This window comes from Pristis pectinata, chromosome 2, assembly GCF_009764475.1.
Source record: "Pristis pectinata isolate sPriPec2 chromosome 2, sPriPec2.1.pri, whole genome shotgun sequence".
In the NCBI taxonomy this organism is placed as follows: domain Eukaryota; kingdom Metazoa; phylum Chordata; class Chondrichthyes; order Rhinopristiformes; family Pristidae; genus Pristis; species Pristis pectinata.
In genome coordinates, this window is record NC_067406.1 from 60800596 (window position 1) to 60823713 (window position 23118).

General features: G+C 39.0%; 2 protein-coding genes across 6 annotated transcripts in view; both read left to right on the plus strand.

The window, feature by feature from the left end:
* Positions 1-7140, plus strand: part of ppat (phosphoribosyl pyrophosphate amidotransferase) — a 34910-nt gene extending 27770 nt beyond the window's left edge. For both annotated transcript variants that reach the window (XM_052032001.1, XM_052032009.1), the window contains exon 11: positions 2957-7140. In XM_052032001.1, coding sequence (XP_051887961.1) covers positions 2957-3135 — 179 coding nt within the window. In that variant the 3' untranslated portion in view covers positions 3136-7140. The remainder of the gene's footprint in view (positions 1-2956) is intronic.
* Positions 7141-8089: 949 nt separating this feature from the next.
* Positions 8090-23118, plus strand: part of aasdh (aminoadipate-semialdehyde dehydrogenase) — a 34970-nt gene continuing 19941 nt past the window's right edge. For 3 of the 4 annotated variants that reach the window (XR_007958173.1, XM_052038378.1, XM_052038386.1), the window contains exons 1-4: positions 8090-8513; positions 11789-11909; positions 15005-15339; positions 21691-21883. Coding sequence is in view for 3 of the 4 variants with exons in the window: in XM_052038378.1 (XP_051894338.1) it covers positions 8197-8513; positions 11789-11909; positions 15005-15339; positions 21691-21883 (966 nt within the window). In the remaining variant the exon portion in view is untranslated. Of the gene's footprint in view, positions 8514-8901; positions 8917-11788; positions 11910-15004; positions 15340-21690; positions 21884-23118 lie in introns of those variants that run through there. The other variant, XM_052038393.1, reaches the window with a different exon arrangement.

The window sequence follows — 23118 nt, forward strand, 5'->3', positions numbered from 1 at the left end:
CATCCATTTGTGTTACAGCGAACACCCTTCCTGTACCTGAGTGTTACTATAGTGTAGTTGAATGCATGCACTTTGTTTCCAGGGCCTCCAAATGTACTGGTCACTTTGAGCTTTTTATATTTGGACAATGTAGATGTACAGAAAGCATTTTTTTGTACTTGTCAAATAGAGAACTAATTGTTTTTGCAGTTCTACTAAAATGGGGTATCGGGTGTCCTTTTTGACATGTTTGCAACAAAAGAAAACAGAAAATCAGAAGTGGCAGAAGTTGTGAATGGTGTGTAGGGTCGTTCAGGTTGACTTGGAGCATAGGACTAGCGGCATGCAGCAAAGCTGATAACTAGTCCAACATGCCATTGAGAACCAAGGCCTAGCCAAATTGTTCTGGTGTTGTATAGGAAGTCTGAATTTCATTGAATTGATTATATTTTCAAAAGTACTCTGTTTCCAGACAATTCTGGGTTTTTTTTGGACAGCTGTATTTTGGCTGTCTAATCTGTACATCAAATTTTGGTCAAATCTGTATGTACTGTATACTTTGGTCAAACAGTGTCTTTCCTTTCATGCAGCAAAACAATGAAAATTCAAGCAGAAACAGTAAAGTTAACTGTAAGGATTTTGTATGATGCATTTAATAATTTAAATTTTTGAATCAGAGCTCTACTATTTTGTGTAATTAATACTTCATTAATCTCATTCTAAATACTACACAAACAGTTATAATTAGTTGCTAATTCCTTTCAAGTTGCATGATAATCCAGCTGTTGATTTTTGTCATGATTCACAGATTTTCTCATGTACTCTGTGTAGATTTATAGCTACTTTTATTTCCCTACCTTGGCAGTCTTTAATTTCTTTCGCATTCCCTTATCCTGACATTTCTTCATTACTACTTTGTCACATTTAACCTCTTTTAAATCATTCTATTACCTTATCATCCTGGAGGTAAATCTCAAGCCTCTACTTGATGTTAGCATTCATTAGTGTTCATAGGAAGAAATGTTTACAACAGTTCACCATGGAAGATTATCAGCGTGAATTCGTGAGTTTTTTGCACATTGAGCCAAATTGTCCTTTTATCCAGCTTGACCCTTACACTGAATACTGAAAGGTCTGGATAGTGTGGTAGTGGAGAGGATGTTTCCATTCGTAGGAGAGTCTATAAGCTGAGGGCACAGCATTAGAATAAAGGGATGTCCCCTTAGAATTGAGATGAGGAATTTCTCCAGCCAGAGAGTGGTGAATCTGTGGAATTTGTTGCTACAGAGGGCTGTGGGGGCCAAGTATTGGGTATATCTTAAGGCAGAGATTGATAGGTTCTTGATTGGTAGAAGGGTTAAAGGTTATGGGGAGAAGGCAGGAGAATGAGGTTGGGGGAAAAAAGATCAGCCATGATTGAATGGTGTAATAGACTTGGGGCCCAATGGCCTAATTCTGCTCCTGTATCATATAGTCTATTCTCCTGGCCTCATTTCCCTTTTGTGGCTCAACAGGACCAATGGACTTGGTGTTGTGGCTGTGAAGCAGAGTGGGTCATAAACTAAGCCCCAGATCATGAGGCCCTGATGGTCAATGACAGTTCACCACTTGCATGGGCTGTTCTAGATACCTCTGCTGATCAAAATTAAAAATAGTTCTAATAAAATAAAGTAATAAGTTGAAATATTAAGAAAAATAAGCAAACCATTAATCTGTACTTTGTTTTTTTTGTTCATGTCAGTGACCCCATTCAGATGTATGGGATTGCAGTAATAACACCAGCTAATGATGGCATAAAGTTAAGGAACTAGATGCAAAGTGCAGCTGGTTCTTCAGCTCAGTACATTTGTTTAGCTGCCAGACTCAGTGGTGAGTCCAGCAGCGAAGTGGATTTTATATTTGACCTTCAGCTCATCTTTGCTTATCCAAGGAATTGCCAAGCCAGAGACGAGTACGTTTTGGTCCATTGAAATTAATCTTATTGCAAGCTGCATTTTCATTTTCTGCTTGGGTCTTCCTCTGAGACCCACTCTCAGTTGGGAGCACTGAATCAGCTTCTGGAGCTTATTTTCTTATCTTTTCTGAATTTGTAGAAATGGGTACAAAAAGTACCAAGAGATGAACAATTTTTAGGAAATGTTAATTCCTACTGCCTCTTAATTACAAAAGTAATTTACATTGTCATGCCAATAAATGTATATATTTGTATTTATTTTTAATCTATCAATGTAACCTATTGTTGTAAGTTGTTAGAAATTTAGGTCTACCATAGATATGAGTAGTTAATCAAATTTAGTGGTAGCTGTCTTGCAGTTTTGGTTTTCTGGAGAAGGAAAATAGAGGGATTTTAATGATAAAAGAAACCTTAATTTCTCCATTTTTTGCCACCTCCAAAAAGCACCCTTACTGGACAGTCTGACACTGTTATACTTTTGAGCACGAACTTATTGAAAACAATATTCATTGAAAAAATTCCATACTAAATGATACTGAAAATGACCCAAAAAACGGTGAAACAAATGAATTACTGTCTGTCTTATCTCGCAGGGAAGTACCCTGTGGAGCTTGAGTGGTGAAGTTGCCTTGATTATATAATTGTACTATTCAGTAAGTTTTTTTTGCAGATGTGAAGGCACCCTCTATGAGCATGAGTGTGCTCTGTTATTTGTCAATGTCCATATGTATAATTTTTCAAGTTTAAATGAATATTTCCATTGTTTTTTCCTCCAGAATATTTATTTTTCTGATTTGCTTAGTATATACTGTATTAGATCTAAGACTTCCATTAGTTCTGAATTAATAATACTTTGAGCAAAATGTACTGAGTTTTTTCATTCATATTGTACAAGATTCCTATTGTGGAAAGTGCTGTAGCTTTTATTTCAAGATTCATATTGTGGAAAGTGCTGCAGCTTTTATTTATATAGTTATAAAGATTAACAAACATTTAAAATGATGTTTTCCTTTTGTTTTGAAGGTGCAACTAGTGTGATTTACCTCTCTGTTGATGGATTGATATCTGCTGTACAAGAGGGAATTAAGAGGCAAACAAATTCCATACTATATGATACGGAAAATGACAAAAAATCAGTGAGACAAATTGGTCACTGTACAGCTTGTCTCACAGGAAAATACCCTGTGGAGCTTGAATGGTGAAGTTGCCTTGATTATGAAGCTGTTATTATTCAGTTCTTATTTCGCAGATTTAAAGTCATCTTCTAAGAACATGGTGTGCTCAGGTCAACATCCATATGTATTTTTTTATCAATAGATCAACTGAGTATTCTTATTTGCCTTCCAAACATTTCCAAGCATTCTTTTCTTGGTGGTGCCGGAATTATTTAGTTATGCATGCACAAATCCATGTCCTCAATTACATTCTCTTTGCATTTCTATGGTACCTTGGAAGAGTGCATCACTTAATTGTAGACATTCTGACAGATCTTGCTTGTTTCTGGAGGATGGTCAGATGAATTGCATTTATTAGAAGTCATTCTATCAACAAAAAATGCATTTTCAGCTATTGATTAAAATATTTTGGAAATTATGGCATAAAATGATTAAACTTGTTATGGAGAAACAATTTTGGAAGAGTTTGGAATGACCTTGGAAAATGCTTGTACATATTTTAACAATTCTTCATTGTTTTGTTTCAATTTTGTTTTTAACTATACTTAAGATGACTAAGTTTTGCAGTGTAGCTTCTTGTCACGTGTAGCAAAAGCATGATGTTTTGTAAATGCCACCAGATCAAGGTGATAGTGAAGTCAGGTGAAGGGACTTTGTGAAGAATTTTCTTTTGTTTAAATAGTACAAGACTTCATTCATTTGAGTTAAGCATTTGATAGTACATTTTTTGTACATTGTACCTCATTTGAGTTAAGCATTTGATTGTCCAAATACTCTTGAACTGGCTGCTCTCTAATTCATCATCTACTTAAATTGTCAAAGGCTGCTGCATAGTTTAAAAGTAAAGTAGTTTACTTTCTGGAAGTGGACATTTAACTTTAATGTACATCTGGATGGTCTATAACTATCAAATCAAATGTGCCTTTTATTCTCGATTACAAGGATTTTCTTTACATTCAGTCTCCTGAAAGAAGCTTTCAGTCTCCTGTATCTTTTGATTTTAGAATATTAGTTATCAATCATTGTACATTAAGAATGTAATGCTATCTTTGTCTTGTATAAAAATTCACATGAATGATGTAGATAGTGGGCTCAATATGCCACCTTTATGTAATACTGAAGCTTATTTTTTAAAGTCAACTTTGTCCCATAATCAATTCTGAGAATTAATAAGATGAATTGATAAAATAATTTGTACTTCTGGAACTTAAAGTCCATTTTATGTTTTTAATGCATTGTGTTGCAGTATTTATCTGATTTGTAATATTGACTATTGGCAAAAGAAAGTGAAATCACAACTTCACAACTTTAGCATTTCTATTTTCTGGCTGAAAATCATTTTGCATTCCAGTATTATGATGTTAAGCATTCATTAGGTGTAGCAAATCCATGGTGGAAAATTGTAAGTTGTTTCATAACAAATTACATAAAACATTTAGTCCGTCCCCTTTGCTTGAACAATATCCAGAATAGCATCAAATGTGTAATGTAATTCTGTCCACTATTCTCAAAGAATTACCAATTGAATATTTTTTGTTACATATTTTGTGATCTTCCATTTGAATAGTAATGTCTTTAGTTTCATTTGGAATTTTAAATGAAAACAATAAATGTTTGTAAAACACAATAGGGAAGTCAACATCTTCAAAGAAAATGACAGTCTATTGATGACTTGGATGAGTCACTATTTGTTTCAGATGTACAAATGCATGACATTCTTAGTTTTGTTGTCTAGGATGGCACTTCAGTACAGTGCATAGAGACTACTGATTGTCAGAGGTACTGTCTTTTCAAGTGAGATGTGAAACCATGATACCTTCTGGTTCCATGATCCCATAGGACTATTCAAGAAGAACAAGCAGCTCTACCCAATATCCTGGGCAACTTATTCCTCAACCATTGACATACAATAAACAGGCTCTTGCTTTCTGCTGATAGGGCCAATGCATTGGGTAAATTGAACTGCAATATTTGCCTGTTCAATAACAGTGTTGCAGTTCAAAGAAACCCATTAACTATGAAGTGTTTTGAGATTTTCAGTGAAAGTCAAATGCTCGTCAATGAATGGTTTAAGTCTGGTAATTACAGGCCTGTCAGTCTTAATGCCTGTGGTAGGAAAGTCATTGGGAAAAAATTCTGAGGGACAAGATTATAGGTGCAAAGTCAGAGATAATTCAAAGGAGTCAGCATAGATGAGATCTTACCTGACCAGTTTGAGTTTTTCAAAGAGACAATGTGTCAAAGAGGGCAGTGCAGTTGATGTAGTCTATATGGACTTCAGTAAGGCCTTTGACAATCTTCCACATGGGAAACTGGTCCAAAAGGTCAGATCCCATGGGATCCAGGACGTCAGAAAATTGGATCCAAAAATTGACTTGGTAATAGGATGCAGAGGGTGATGATGGACAGTTGTTTTAGTGACTGGAAGCCTGTGGTGTATCACAGGGATCGATGCTGGGACCTTTGTGTATGTTATACGTTAATGATCTGGATATGAATGTAGGAAGTATGACTCACAAGTTCACAAATGATACAAAAATTGCTGGTGTTGTTGATGGTCACAAGGGGAGACAGGATAAAGGATGATATTGATGAGTTAGTAAGATATGCAGAACAATGGGAGATGGAATTTAATCCTAGTAAGTGTCAGCTGATGCATTTTAGGAAAACTAATAGGGACGGGACATATACGATGAATGGCAAACAAATGGCCCAAGGGAGTTCAGAGGGGCCATGGTTTACAAGTCTGAGGACCCCTGAAAGTGGAGTACTATTTACAGTTCTAGTTACCACGTTGTAGGAAGGATGTGATTGCACTGGAAAGGGTGCAGAGGAGATGCACTAGGATGTTGCTTTGGATAGAGAGTTTCACATGAAGAAAGACTGGATAGGCAGGGTTTGTTTGAAGCAGAGAAGGCTTATGGGCTTAGTGCTAGAAAAAGGGCTTGGTGTACAGATGGGTACTTGATGGTCAGGGCCTGTTGCTGTGCTCTGTGACTGAAATGGGGGGAAAAAAAAGACCTATTTACATACTTTCTTGGATTATCCTAGGGTAACTTGCAGCTATAAAGCACCTTTAAAGTGTAATCAATGAAAGATAAGAAGGGTGATGTGGCCATAAGTTTGTGCAATCCAAGCCTACACAAAAAGCAATGTAATAATAATAAACCCTATCAGGTTTTTGTGATTAAAAACAGAAAATGCTGGAACTACTTGGCAGCAGCTAGATGACGGATCTTCGACATGAAACGTTTACTGTTTCTCTTCTGACGGATGTGGCCTGACGTGCTAAGTATTTCTGGAAGTTTCTGTTTTTATTTTAGATTTCCAGCATCTGCAATTTTTAAAAATTTTCTGTTTTTGTGATATTGGCAAGGACATTTGGAATAAAACTTAGTTATGCATGGAATAATATCGGGATCTTTTGGACCTATCTGAGAGGGTAGAGGACCCCTGTTTAATTACTAAATTGTGCCTATAATAATGCAACATTACTGAACTAAAGTTTGCCAATTTATTTTACTTTTTTTTTCTGCTTTGAGAGATCTGAATGTAGTTTGATGCTAGTTCCTACGTTAGGGGAATTGGTATTCTAATTTATGAGATGTGTAATTACCATTGAAGGTACATTGGAGTCATAGAGTAATATAGCATGGAAACAGGCCCTTTAGCCTAACTTGCAAATACTAACCAAGATGCCCATCTAAGCTCATCCCATTTGCCTGTATTTGGCCCATATCCTTCTTAACCTCTCCTATCCATGTTCCTGTCCAAGTGTCTTTTAAATCTAGTTATTGTACCTTCCTCAACCACTCCCTCTGGCAGCTCATTCCATATACTCACCACCCTCTACATGAAGAAGTTGCACCTCAGGTCCCTAAGTGTCAATATTTTCTCTTTGGTTATTTGTTTTAAATGTAACCCAATGGTGGCATTTGTTCATTACTAGGCTAATGATCTAAAAGAGAGTGGGAATGTAAAATTAGATTTTCCTTGATGTATTCAGAAATGTCTGCCTGTTTTTACTTTTATATGAATGGCATTTTTAGATCAATGACCAATTAAAGTCATTGAAAGATACTAACCAGTGTGTTTTGTTTATTTTCCAAATATGCTTATAGTGCCAACTTGCTCTGTCTCAAGTGGTTCTCAAAAGCTCCTTGGCATTCAATAACTCTACCATCAGCCTCTTTGAAATGTTATGATCATTGACGGGAGACTTGCCTTCTACCTTTAGACTTCCTTGCTATCAGCGCTGAATTGTCCTTGAAGTGTCAGTAGATGGGCAGGCACGGTAGTGTAGCGGTTAGCGTAACGTTATTACAGCGCCAGCGACCCAGTTCAATTTCTGCTGCTGTCTAAGGAGTTTGTATGTTCTCCCCGTGACTGCATGGGTTGCCTCTAGGTGCTCTGGTTTCCACCCACATTCCAAAGACGTACGGGTTAGGAAGTTGTGGGCATGCTAATGTTGGCGCCAGAAGCACTCTACGCAAAAGATGTATTTCACTGTGTTTCTATGTACATGTGACTGATAAAGATCTTATTTTGCAATGTGGTCATTAATGAAGATGATCCACTTCCCGTAGCCCTGAGAAGGGAGTGGACCTCTGTAGTGTCTGTCAGAGTGCTCCTTTGCTTGAGGCTCATTAGTGTAAAAATGATCTAATTTAAGTATTCAAACAATGAACCCTGCTGCAGGCTCCTGACGTGAAACGTCGAAGACCCATTTGCCTCCACGGATGCTGCTGGACTCGCTGAATTCCTCCAGCAATTTGTTTTTTGTTCAGATTCCAGCATCTGCAGTCTCATGTGTTCTCAACCCTTGAACTCGTTTTTATATACGAAATAATATAAGACACAATCTAAAATCTCTTGCAGACTTCAACATAAAGCACCGCTCCATGTTTACAAACAAATTGCTGTGGGACCCTCCCAATTCCTCTGAGGTACATGACGTTCTGCACTACGTCATGACGTTAACTCAGCCAATGGACGGTGTGGTTGGCGACCCAGTGAGGCTCCGCCGGTTCTCAACAGGAAGCGAGTTTGAGTCAGGCTACGGCCTGTGACCCAGACGAGCTGTCGGTCATGTTCAAAACAGCGGCCGATGGAACGGAGGGAGAGGTGGGAGGCGACGCCCGCGGTCGTCCGTTGGCCGTGGCGGGAGCGGACCCGGGCCGCTTGCACGGCCTGGTGGCGCGCGCGGCGGCGCAGCACGGCGCGCGGACGGCCGTACGTTACGCCGGCGGCGCGGAGGAGGGACGGTGGTGCTACACCTACCGCCGGGTTGTCTGCCTGGGAGACGCGCTCCGGGAGCGGCTGCAGCTACACTGCGATTTCAGCCGTGGTTATGCGATTGGGTTGTACTGCCAGCCGACCGTAAACCTGCCCAGCTGCATTTTAGGGTAATCTTTCGTTTTCTTCTACTGTTCCACTGCCCGCTTCAGGTTATTTACCTGTTTTTTTTATGCACTCAAGGCATGACCAAAACAGCAATGAGATCCGAGAACCTCTGTGAATCACTGTAAGCGAAAAACCCATTGGTTTTGGCGTGCAGTTCCAGTGGGAGCATGCAGCAATTCAATGTGTAATTTCTGTTGGTTGGACTCAGTGTGGTTAAACATCCCTGTGGCTGGCAAATGGGGATGGGTGGGGAGAGATTTGTTTCTGTTTTGGGTTGCTTGTTTATTCCAGAACACTGATGTTCATTACAGTGACGTAGTACTGACCTGGGATGCTGTCTGCGTGGGGTCTCTGTGACTGCATGGGTTTCTCTCGGGTGTCCTGGCTTCTTCCCACATCCCAAAGGTGTGTTGATGGATTCATTGACTACTGTAAATTGCCCTAGTGTAGTTGGGAGGGGAGAGGGAAGTGAATTATTGGGCAAGTAAGATGCAATAGGTTATAGGGAAATAAAGTGGTGGAATGGGACTGATGGCATAATCTCAGTGGGCCTCCTGTGTCACAAGAAAGTATGAGAAACTTGGCTCTAGGAAAGAAAGGCACAAGATCTTTTCCAGAAGGAGCTTGGATGTAAGCTTAAGATAACCCTTGAAGGGGACAAGCAGTCCCCTTAAACAGGTCCTCAATGAATGAAGGTGATTCCTTGTGGGACAGCTCAGAATTGCTTCCTGAAGTATTCACAATAATACAGATCAACAAAGATTTGGGTGGCTTAAAATCTGGCACTTCTTTAGGATATGACAACATTTATTGCCCTCTAGTTTGTCGAAGATGAGATTTTTTCCTCCAGTCCAACAAGAATGCCTAATGTAATTTTAAAATTGTTACTGATGATGACCTGTCATTAGCAACAAGCTTTTTCAATCTCTGCTCAGCACTTGTTTCAGATGAAAAGCTGTATATTGACCTAGTTTTACCAAAATTATGCAGGGAGGTGAAAGATTGAATTGTGAGGATGGAATGGACTCCCAGAAGTTAGAAGACTACTGAATGGCCTTATACAATTCTATTTAAGTACAACTGTGTGATAGCGGTACACAGAAAGTGACTTCTTTTGATGATGTATTACAGAACTAGGGGACATAATATCAAAACTAGATTGTAATTTGGGAGGAAAATAAGGAAGCACTTCTGTTCATTCAAAGGATGGTGGAAATATGGAATTTTTATATCTCAATAGACAGGATAAATCGTATCAAATTTTCAAGATCATTTGATGGATATTTGTTGGGTAAGGGCATCAAGGAACATGGGACAAAGACACATAAATGGTGTTGAGCTGAATACCCATCATTTAAAAAGTTTACAGTTTGTTAAAGATTAATGGCTAACTCTTGTTCCGGGACTACTTTTTCCGAGAATTCTCTAAGTGAATGGAACAGTTCTGGCTTTATTTATGAAAGGTATATTCATGAATTTATTAATCATAATCATTTTAGAGCTCATTGACTTCTACATCCTAAGGCTGCTTAAATGGGTAAGCATTTATGTCTGGATTACTTTCTTTATATTGGTACATTTATTTGTACAGTTTATTTCTGTCCTGTGGTTATAGTTCTAGGTTCCTTTTGCTGTGATAGGAAGGTTTTGGATACTATTCACCTTAATTTTGACTGGTTCTTTTAAAAACTGTAGATTATCTTTAACGTCTATAAGTAGCTGTGCGTAAATACAGCATCATACAATTTCAAAAAGAGTATCTCAACCATATAAATATGAAAATCTAAGAAAACTGCAGATCCTGGAAATCTGAAATAAAAATAGAAACAGTTAACGTTTTGAGCTGAAGAGCTTTTGTCAGAAGTGAGAAAATAACTGTTTCCACAGATGCTGCCTGATCCTCTTAGAGTTTCCAACCTTTCTGTTTTTATTTCAAGTTTCCGTCATCTGCAGTTTTTTTTAAATGTTCATTTACTGTTGAATTAATTTCCACTTCTCTTCAAAGAATGCCAACCTTGAAGTTCTGCTTCTCTCTCCTAGCGCAAGGATAGAGATCCCTGGTCCTCACTTTTCACTCCATCAGCCTCCACACTCAGTGGAATATCCTTTGCAATTTACACCATCTTCAAGGAGATTCCACCACTAAAAATATCTTCTTCTCCCTTCCTCTTTCGTCATTATGAAGAAACTGTTCCAATCACGACTCCTCGGTCCGCTCTTTCACCTTAACACTTAACCATTCAACCGCAGGAGGTGCAACACTTGTCCTTTGATCTCTTCCTTTCCACTATCCAATGACTCAAACAATCTTTCCAAGTGAACCAACTGTTCACTTGCATTTCTTCCAATCTAGTGTACTGCATTTAGTGCTCACAATGTGGTCTCCTCTACGTTTGGGAAAAAAACAATCTCAAATTGTGGACTGCTTTGTGGCATTCCTGAATTCAGTCCACAGGAGTGACCCGGTGTTTGACCCATCATCTTTATTTTGAGTCTTTGAAAGAAACACCTAGTTAATGATACTCCCCTGCTCCTTCTCTATGGCTCTGGAATCTTTTTTTTTCAAATACATATCCAACTTCTTTTAAGTTACAATTTAACTACTTTCGCCATCTTTTTAGGTAGTATTTTCCAAATCAAAACAATTTGCTGTGTTTTTTGCAAAAAAAACTTTCTTTTGTGGATTTTTCTTTGCCATTATATTTACTACTGCTTTGCTGGCTGAAATACTTTCCCCATATTTATTTCATCAAACCACTCTAATTTTGAACAGCTGTTTTTAATGATTCCGTTAGTCATATCTCTAAAGAAGAACGATCCCAGCCTTTCTAATCTGAAGACCTTAATCCTTGATATTATTTCAATAAATTTCTGCCTCATCATTCCTTCTAATGTAATTTGACATACTAACTGAAGCAAGACCCGTGATTTGCGAAGGATAAAGCAGAATATTCCTCTTCCCGATTGTTTTCTGTACTCTGTTTATAATATTACAATCTGTGTGTCTGGATCCTTAAGTTTGGTTGGGTTTTTCACCATTAGGTCAACTGTCCCCATTACTCTCTTTTATTTATTCTTTACCCAGATGTTTTATCCACATTGTCATTGCCCAAGAGCCACATGTACTTCAGTAGCCTCTCTATTAGAAAAGAACAAATTAATAAGTAAACATCACAAGAAATCAAAGTTATTTTTTACCCATTTATTATACTGTACAACATATGGCTGACAGTAAATATTTCAGAAATAAGTGTTTGATGTCTCTATTCACTTTCAGAATTCTTCAAGCTGGAGCAGCTTTTTGTCCAGTTGATCCAGAAAGTTCACCTCGTTTATCAGCATATTTTATTCAAATGTGCAAATTGAAGTACATCCTTGTTCAGAAAGATATGATACAAGTGAGTTGCTGTGCTATAAAGATATGAACAAATAATATTCATTAAAAAGTGCATGCTTAATCTACTTTTATCTTATTGGGAAGTAATTAAGTCCTCATATATTGTTTAAAGTGAAATTCTAGTGATTGTTTTCAGTTTTAAAGTCATTACTACTTCAACTGTTTATTTAAATACATAGTGTTTACATATTGCACCAGGTTCATGGTAGTTTTTTTTTACGTACACTGCCTCCTGGTCTCTTCCTTTCAAATCTATGGATAATTATTTTGTCCCAGACCCCAACTGTTGATCTTTTCTCCTTTAAAATTCGAAAATTGTGAATATCACGACTTTAACCATATCCATTAACAGATCCAGCTTTCTTTTTCAATGACACCTGATGCTGGATCACGCGCCTTCTGTGGGACACACATTAAAGGGCATTTTGTTCCCGTTGTCTGAACTGTGACGTGGTTTAATAAGGAGAAAATAAGTCCACCCAATTGGAAAATCTACAACAAATTCTTACTAAGGCCTTGGAGAGAGGAGATATTCAGGAAGCCAGGAGATATCACTTTACATACAGTGTTGGAAATATGAAGTACCTTCACACAGAGAATCCTTGAGACATTGGGTCTTTCAAGAGAAAAAATTGGATACATTTTCCATAACCTAAAGACTAGCAGCAGTAGGCCATATGGCCCCTTGACCCTGCTCCATCATTCAATAAGATATTGGATAATCTTGTATCTCAAATTCAGTTTCTTGCTCAATCCATACATCCTCTGATTTCCTTGGTGCCCAGAGATTCATCAGTCTCCACAGCAAATTCCAAAGACTTTGAAAAATAAATTTCTCTTTGTGGTGCCCAGAGATTCATCAGTCTCCACAGCGAATTCCAAAGACTTTGAAAAATAAATTTCTCTTTGTCTCTATTCTAAATAGTCCCTACTCTGGCTAGTTCTGGAAAAAAATAGTGTATGCTGGAAATCTGCAATGAAAGTAGAAAATGCAGCAAGTACTCAGCAGATTAGGCAGCAACTATGGAAATAAAAAAAAGTTAACATTTCAAGTCCATGACCTTCCAGCAGAACTAGGAATTGTCAGAAATCAATTATATTTTAAGTTGCAGAGAAGGGGAAGGAATGGAGAGAACATAGCGAATATTTGTGGTAGAGTGGAGGTCAAGAGAGACTGAAAGATGCAAATGGTGGTGGTGGTCTCTGAGAGTTCTTGCATCTTAAGCCAGAGGAAATAGTTTGTAAATCTACCCTGTCAATCCTTCTTAAAATGTCTCGTGAGATCTCGGCTCAATCTTCTAAACTCTAGCAAGTTTAGGCTACCTTAACCCAGTATTTCTTCCTGGGAACCTCTTACCCCAAGAACTAATCCATGGAATCATCAATACATTGCTTTCAAGCAGGATAATCTCCATTAAGTAGAAAGACCAAACTAAATGTGACACCAAATGAGATCTCGCTAAAGCCATGAACAATTTGGGCACAATTTCCTTTTCATAGACTCTAACCTTGCAGTAAACACTTAAATTTTGTTTCCCTTTTTAATTCTTTACTGAAGTTTTATGATTTACTTTCTGCATTTTGGAAAAATCCCTCAATACATTGGTGTTTATTTTTTTTAAATATTACTCTTCTACTTTGAATTTTCTCACATTACGTTCTGCCTGCTACCTTCTTGCCTGTTTGTTTAACCATCTTGCTCTTCAAATTCTGAAAGTGTCTGATAAAAGAAACAAGGGATGAAATTGCACAGGTTCAGACCATCATTTTAATATACTCCCAGACTACAAGAGTGGTGCCAGTAGATTGGTGGACTGCTGACATTGTTCTGTTGTTTTACAATAGTAAAGGAATAAATCGAGTGGTTACAGACCACTTATTTAACTTTTGGTGATTGACAAGCTATTAAACTAAATTCTGAAGGACAGTGTAAACCTTCATTGAAAAAGGCACAGTTTAATCAGGGACATTCAGTGTGGATTTATTATGGGAAGGTATTGTCTGACTAACTTGACTGAATTTTTTGATGACATGACAGAGTGGGTTAGAGGGTAGATGAACTGGTCAATAAAAGTAAAAGCCCATGGGAACTAAGGGAGAATGGCAGATTGGACCCAAAGTTGGCTCAGTGACAGAAGCAAAGAATCTATCACTGCTAGGCTGTTACCAGTGGTGTTCCTCAAGGCTGAGAACTTGTTCTCTTGCTTTTCGTAATGTATATTAAATATTTAGATTTTGGTGTAGGCTCATAAGAAAGAAGGTTGCAGATGATATAAAAACTGACTGTGTGGTTAACAGTGAAGAAGAAACCAGTAAGATGAAAGATAGTTTGGTTAGTTGGATGGCAATTAAAATGTGATCCAGAAAAGTTTGAGGTGATACATTTGGCAAGGGAAACGGAATGTACGGTAAATGAATATTAAATGGTGTGGGACCTTGGAGTCCATATCCACAGATCCTTACAGGTAATAGGACAGGTCAGTGTGGTTTATGAAAAGATGCGCAGAATGACTTTTCCATTATTAACTGAGGCGTAGAATATAAGAGCAAGGAGGTAATGATAAAACTATGCAACGTTAGCCCACAGCATAAGTACTTCATCGAGTTCTGGTCACCACCTTACAGTAAATCCATATGGGATCCAAGGGAGAGTGACAAATTGGAACTGAAATTGACTCCAGAAAAGATGTGATTACACTGGAGAAATTGTGAATGTAATTGACAGGACTGGAAAATTTTAGATGTGAAGAAAAATTGAGGGTTGTTTTCTTTGGAACAGAGCTGGCTGAGAGGAGGCTGAATTGAGATGTATAAAATTGTGAGTAAATAAGCAGGAGTTCATTCTCTCAAAAGCCCACTTCAACCTGAAACATAACTGTTTTTATTTCCTCAGATGTTGCCTAACCTGCTGAGTGTTTCCAGCATTTTTGTTTTTTATTCTCATTTACATATCAGGCTGCTTTCTTATTTATTTATTAATGTTCTGTATTTTTTGGCAGCCGTATAAGCCCTGCATTGATCAAATAATTATGGATTTTTGAAGTTAATTTTTTTACAAGATAATATATAATATTGTACTATAACTTTATATTACAGAAATTCAGAGACTCGTTGTCAGCCTGGTTGCACATTGATGTTGAGTGTGATGTACCAAAACTAAATGTAATACTTGTGAAGATTCAGTGGCTGACGACTGATGTGGATTCCTTTGCTTCAGAACCAAAGAGCAAAGAAAATGTCATTTGCAGTAAAGTAGAAGTTTTAAAAGGGAGACTGCAGTCAACTGACAAGGATAGAGGAAGTCATCAATATAAATATGTGGACTGCTGTGGTTTCTTGGCCTATATTTTGCAAACTTCAGGTACTACAGGAGCTCCAAAAATTGTTCGAGTACCTCATCAATGTATTGTTCCCAATATACAGCATCTCATGTAAGTTTAGTCACAAAGGATTATGAACTTGTGACTTGCAGATATTATTAATGTCATAGTGTTAAGGGGATATGGTAAATTGGATAGAGTGAAATGATTTCCACTGATTGGGGAATTTAGGTCAAGGAGCAATAAGCTACATTTCAGTAGAGAAGTTAGGAATACTTCAATGCACCTAAGGTTTAGAAGCATGGAATGTCTTGCTAATGATGATTGGTGCTAGTCAGTTGTTAATTTAATCTAAGATTTATAGTTTAATGTTAATCAAAGGTATTAAGGGATATGGGGAAACAGAGCAGGGCCAGAAAAGGAGTCAATAGTCATGGTCAACATCTTGGGTATTCCTGTAGAATTGAAGATAATTTGCTACCACATAGTGGTAGATGTCTCTGTGGGAATTCTTTTCAGTGTGGGGTGCCATTGTACCCCAGGTACTACGTCACCATGACAGAGCAAGGTCTTAGTCCAATGGCAAAGAAACCCAGTGTGATTGAAGGACAGAATCTGCTGCATGAATGTAACACAAGTATGTCCAAGAGGCATTATTAAAGAAATTAACATCAAGCCACAAAGGATATACCAGGGTAGATGACCAAAACATCTTGGTCAGAGAGTTGCAGTTTATGGAGTATCTTAAAAAAGAAAAGAGTTGTAGAGAGCCACAGAGGTTCAACAAGGGAACTCCAGAGCTCAAGGTCTTAGCAGTTGAAGGCATGGCTGCTAACATGGAACAATTACACTTGAGGAAATTCAAGAGAGCAGAGTGTTTGGTGACCTTGGCTTCATGGAGATGAGCACAGGCAATGCCCTCGAGGGGTACATTGGAACCATTAAGCCTATAGGTAGGAAAGACATGGATAATGGACTTTGCAACAGATATGGCTCAAATGCATCTGACATTATTAAGGGGCAGAAAGTAGATGATCTTAAGGATGAAATGGATGCTTGATTTAAAGCTGAACTTGTTGCATGTAACACAAAGGTTATGAATAATCTGATTAATTTTCTGAAGTTGACGGGGAAAATGATGGAATCATTATCTGGGAAATAGTAGTTTGTGATGGGAGCTGAAGGCAATTGCTTTGGTTTTCTCAGGAGAATATTCCTAGTCATTCATTACTGACTGTCAAGTAAGAAGTTTGACAGAAGCAAATTACTGCAAATGTAAATCTGAAACTTAAATAGAAAATGCTAAAAATATTCAACAAATCAGGCAGAAATTGAGTAGAGATATAGAGTTCTAGTTCTGGGAAGTATATTTCATCAGAATGACCTTTCATCATGTCATTGCCTGATGAAAGTTGGTCACGGATCCTGAAAGCTTTATGACTATGATAAAGTCAGTGATAAACATATAGAGTTGGTGCTAAGGTAAAGATGCAAGTCACAAGCATGCATGTGAGAACTGACCTTTTGAGATGTGTTGCCAAGAAAAAGCATATAGATGAGAAATAGAACATATTCAGTGGGATTAATTTATTCAAGTAATTTTAAATTTCCGAATCTCTCTTAGATCAAATATGCAATTAGCACCAACTAAGTTAAATCAGATAAATATCTATCTGCATATTGAAAATTAGAATAACAGCCACAGTGTGGGATAGAACCTACTGGGAAAAATGGAAGCCCAGGCATGCCAATTAAATTGCCCAGAGAATCTGAGGTGGCAGAAAAAGGGACATTAACCTTGCATTGAAATACAAGATTAATATGTTTTCTTGCAAAGATATTTTTGAAGCTGCTGTGGTCAGTCAGACTTCTGCATATGGTTTTGGGTGGTGTATTTTGAAGGTGCCAATTGAAACCCTTTCCTGGTTCTTGTAGGTACCATGCTTGCAAGAACACAGAATCCACTGCAAAATGATTTCATTGGTTGAAGAGAGCTTTGGGGCACCCTGAGATTGGAAGGTTGCTATATAAACACACATCATTTTTTCTGCTTTTAGCAGACCTGAAACACAGAAGGAAGATACAAGAGGAACCATTTAGTACTTTCACTTTAGAGGAGATCTTAAAATGGCATATAAGGTTTAACAGGCTTGAGAAAGTAAACCTAGCACGGTTGTTTCAGGTCTGCTAAAAGCAGAAAAAATGATTTGTGTTTATATAGCAACTTTCCAATCTCAGGGTGCCCCAAAGCTCTCTTCAACCAATGAAATCATTTTGCAGTGGATTCTGTGTTGTTGCAAGCATGGTATCTACAAGCACCAGTGTGACGAAAAGCAGATTATTTATTTTTAATGATATATAGGCACGTTTACTGTAATACAGGTCTCTGGCACTGAGTCTGGCTCTATGGCTCAGGAGGGAAGGGGGAGAAAGGAGGAGTGGAGTAGTGAAAGGGGATTCATTTGTTAGGGGAACAGACAGGAGATTCTGTAGATGAGAACGAGACTCCTGGATGGTATATTGCCTCCCAGGTGCCAGGGTCAGAGACGTCTCAGATCGAGTCCACAGCATTCTTAAGGGGGAGGGTGAGCAGCCAGAAGTCATGGTCCATATCGGTTCCATTGACATAGGCACGAAGGGTGATGAGGTCCTGCAAAGTGAGTTCAGGGAGTTAGATGTCAAGTTAAAAGACAGCACCTCCAGAGTGGTTATCTCAGGATTGCTACCTGTGCCACATGCTAGTGAGGTAAGAAATAGGAAGATAATACAGTTTAGCATGTGGCTAAGGAGATGGTGCAGGAGGAAGGGCTTCAGATTTTTGACCATTGGGCTCTCTTCCAGGGGATGTGAGACCTGTAGAAGTGGGATGGTTTGCACCTGAACTGGAGGAGAACCAATGTACTTGCAGGAAGATTTGCTCGTGCTACTTGGGGGAGGGGCAGTTTAAACTAGAGTTGCAGGGGCTGGAAACCAGAGTGACGGCAGCAAGTGGAGTGGCTGTGGGGAAAGTAGATGTTAAGCCTACAAGCAAAGACAGAAATCGACTGGTTGATAAGCATGGTGGGACTAATGTTCTGAGATGCATCTATTTCAATGCAAGGAGGATTGTAGGTAAGGCAGATGAACTTAGAGCATGGATCAGCATGTGGAATTATGATGATGTAGCCATTAGTGAGACTTGGTTGCAGGAGGTGCAGGACTGACAGCTCAATGTTCCGGGGTTCTGATATTTTAGACATGATAGAGGGGGAGGGGTGGCATTACTCTTCAAGGAAATCGTAACTGCAGTGCTCATAGAGGACGTACTGAAGGGCTCGTCTACTGACGCAATATGGGTGGAACTGAGGAATAATTAAAGGGATGACCACATTAATGGGACTATATTATAGACCTCCCAATAGTCAGTTGGATTTAGAGTAACAAATTTGTAGAGAGATAGCAGATAGTTGCAAGAAATATGAAGTTGTGAAAGTAGTTGATTTTAACTTTCCACATATTGAGTGGGACTCCCATACTGTAAAGGGATTGGATGGGATAGAGTTTATCAAATGTGTTCAGAAAAGTTTCCTTAATCAATATGTAGAGGTCCCAACTAGAGAGAGCGTGATTCTGGATCTCCTCTTAGGGAATGAGGCAGGACAGTGACAGAAGTGTGTGTAGGGGAACACATTGGATCTAGTGATCACAATTCCATTAGATTCAAGATAATTATGGAGAAGGATAGGACTGGTCCTCGGGTTGAGATTCTAAATTGGAGTAAGGCCAATTTTGATGGCATCAGAAGGGATCTGGCTGGCATGCATTGGGATAGGCTGTTTTCCAGCAAAGTGACGCTTTCAAAAGTGAAATATTGAGAGTGCAGAATCTGTATGTTCCTGTTAGAATAAAAGGCAAGGCTAACAGATTAAGGGAACCTTAGTTATTGAGGGATATTGAGGGTTCTGGTAAAGAAAAAGAAGGTGGTGCATATCAGGTATAGGCAGCTAGGATCAAATGAGGTATATTAAGTGCAAAAGGGTGGCAAGGGACAAAATTGGTCCTCTTGAAGATCAGCATAGTCATCTATGCATGGAGCCGAAAGAGATGAGGGAGATCTTAAATGAATCTTCTGCATCCGTATTTACTCTGGAGACAGACACAGACTATAGAACTGAGGCAATAGAGTAGTGAGGTCATGGACCATATCCAGATTACAGAAGAGGAGGTGCTGGCTGTCTTGAGGTGAATTAAGGTGGATAAGTCCCCAGGGCCTGACAAGGTGTCCCCCTGGATCTAGTAGGAGGCTAGTGCAGGAACTGCAGAGGCCCTGGCAGAGATAGTTAAAATGTCCTTAGCTACGGGTGAGGTGCTGGAGCATAGCTAATGTTCCGTTGTTCAAGAAAGGCTCTAAGAATAAGCTGGGAAATTATATAGGCTGGTGAGCCTGACGTCAGTTGTGGGTAAATTATTGGAAGGTATTCTAAGGGACAGGATATATATGTATTTAGATAGATGGGGCCTGGTAGTCAACATGGCTTTGTGCATGGCACATGTGGTCATGCCTAACCAGTCTTTTTTTGAGTTTTTTGAGGAGGTTGCCAAGATGGCTGATGAAGGAAAAGTGGTGGACGTTGTCCGCATGGACTTTAGCAAGACCTTTGACAAAGTCCCGCATGTAAGCCTGGCCCAGAAGGTTAAATAGCTTGGCATTCAGGATGAAGTAGCCAATTGGATTCAATATTGGCTTAGTGGGAGAAGCCAGAGGGTGGTAGTAGATGGTTGTCTCTCTGACTGGAGGCCCATGACTAGTGGTGTGCCGCAGGGATTGATGCTGAGTCCGTTGTTTATCATCTATATTGATGCTTTAGATGATAATGTGGTAAACTGGATCAGCAAATTTGAGGATGACATCAAGACTGGGGGAGTAGTGGACAGCGAAGAAGGCTGTCAAAGCTTGCAGCGTGACCTTGACCAGTAAGGAAAATGGGCTGAAAAATGGCAGATGGAATTTAATGCAGACAAGTGTGAGGTGATGCACTTTGGGAGGACAACCCAGATAAGACTTGCACAGTGAATTGTAGGGCTCTGAGGTGTGCAGTAGAACAAAGGGACCTGGGAATACAGATCCATAATTCCTTGAAAGTGGCATCACAGGTAGATAGGGTGGTAAAAAGAGCTTTTAGCACATTGACCTTCATAAATCAGAGCATTGAGTATAGGAGTTGGGATGTTTTGTTGAAGTTGTACAAGACTTTGGTGAGGCTGAATTTAGAGTACTGTGTGCAGTTCTGGTCATCTACCTACAGGAAAGGTATCTATAAGCTTGAAAGAGTGCAGAGAAACTTTACAAGGATGTTGCCAGGACTTGAGGACCTAAGTTATGGGGAAAGGTTAAATAGGTTAGGACTTTATTCCCTGGAGTGCAGGAGAATGAGAGGAGAACTTATAGAGGTATACAAAATTATGAGGGGTATAGATGGGGTGAATGCATGCAGACATTTTCCCCTCACGTTGGGTGAGACTAGAACTAGAGGTCATGGGTTTAGGGTGAAGGATGAAATACTTAAGGGGAATCTGAGGTGAAAATTCTTCACTCAGAGGTTGGTGCGAGTGTGGAACGAGCTGCCACTGGAAGTGGTAGATGCGGGTTCAGTTGTAACATTTAAGAGAAGTTTGAGTAGATACGTGGATGGGGGGGTGGGGGGGTTTTGGAGAAATATGGTCTGGTTGCGGGAAGATGGGCTAGGCAGAAGATCAGGTTGGCATAGACTAGTTGGGCCAAAGGGCCTGTTTCTGTGCTGTAATACTCTATGATTAAATCACATTTGTAGTGCTGCAAGGGTTAAATATTGGCCATGCAACCAAGTTAATTCCCTGCTCTTCTTCTAAATAGTGCCTTGAGATATTTTGCATCCACCAGAGAAAGTAGGTAAAGCCTGTCACAGTGCAGAACTCTCTTAGTACTAACCTGGAGCTTCACCCTAGATTGTTGTGGTCCAATGCCCAAAGTAGAACTTGATCCCACAATTGAGAAGCCTTAATGCAAAAAATGAAGGAATTCTTTTTCTAATGGAAAGGTGGTAATTCTGGTGATCCTGAAGGGTTGAGATTTATCTTGCCTAATCCTTTTTTCATGGGCTGAGGATTTTCTCATCCAGGCATATTTTATGATATTGCAATTATTTGTCATTATTGAATCTGTTACTTTAGTGACAACAAAGGATTGAAATAGTTTAACAGTTAGTGGTTTGATTAAACCAAAAGCCATACTCAGACTAGATTGGGATATGAATTTGTTGTTTTGTTATTAATTTATACTGAAAGTTTTCCATCACTTACTCCTGACTTGCAATGTCAAATCAATTCCAATTATGCATTCACTGTGATCTTATTGATTACAGTAAAATATTTCATAAAATGTTAAACTTAGCAAGCCTCATTTTTGCTGCTTTACTTTTCAATTTGTTCTATTTTGTTTTGCAGGTCAATCTTTGATATTTCATCAGATGATGTAGTTTTTATGGCCTCTCCTCTGACATTTGACCCCTCGATTATTGAAATATTTATGGCCCTGTGCAGTGGAGCTACACTGCTTATTGTTCCACCAGTCATTAAAATGATGCCAAAGAGACTAACAGAGGTTCTTTTTAGTCATCACAAGGTGTCTGTAATGCAGGTATGGTGGTGTGAAAAGTTATTGTTCTGTATGTCACATAACATTGGCTTACAACTTATTTGTATATCAAATTATAGTTTATTTACAAGTACCTAGTTGTTATAATGTCATTGTGGCGACTCACCGTCTAGGCGGGCGAACCGGCTCGGCAGTCGGGTCGCGCGGCGTCGGAGCGACGAGGCCCAAGATGGCGGCGGGCCTCGTCTTTCCGAGCGACGGGGAGAACCCGCGCGCGGGAAAGTCCTGATGACGTAGGACTTACGTCATTGCCGGTTGTTTTGGGCGGGAACATTCTCCCTTAAAGGGCCCGCGCAAGGCGGGAAAATAAACCAGTTTTGTTTGGCAATCCTCCGAGTAGAGTCTTGTTTTATTCCGCGGTAGCAACCGCTACATCATAAATATTAAAAAGAAACAAAATAATTAGCAGAGTACTAATATTTAGAGAGTTAGAATGCAAGGGGTAAGTTTGCAAAAGCTAAACATGGGTTAACATTTGCAATGCCGGAAATAGTTCTGGGCATTGCACTATATGAATAACAAACTGCTTGGTAGGAGTGCAGCATAATTTGTCAGAATGATACCTGGGCTCCACACCTTTATTATACAAACTGGAATAGTACTCCCTAGAATTTAGAAAGATAATGAATGATTTGACTGTAGTTTTAAAGGTATTAAAGGTGAGTGATAGAGAGGGAGGAGAAAAGTTGTTTACACTGTTTGAGGACTGTAGAATTGTCTCTTTCAAGAGCCAAGAAATACTCTGCATGTAAAAGATGGTAGAAGCTTGCAGCTTTTTCAGAAGACAAGTAATGGCTAGGTCACTTCATTAAATCTTAAGACTGAAGAAAGGGAATGTGACAAAGATGAAGGAGTATGCAACAAAGTTGGTTGGTAATGTAGAATTCGGTCACAGTTTTCAGCCATGATCTCACTGAATGGTGAAATAGGTTGAAAGCACTAAATGGATTGCTATCTGATCTTTCCCCAAATATCTTCGGCTCCTGTAGATTATCGTCATTTGGTTTGAACTGCTGTCATTTAACCCCTACTTTTTGAGCCCATATTGAAAAGTCTTCTTTGGGATGTTTATGTAAGTACAGGATTGAGTTGGCTGTGATGCTCACTCAAATTAATTAGCCCGCTAATACTTGGTACCTAACTTCACATTTGAGGAATAATCTTCTGAATATGAAAGTTCAGCCAATATTCTAAGAACTGGATCTCATAACAGTCTG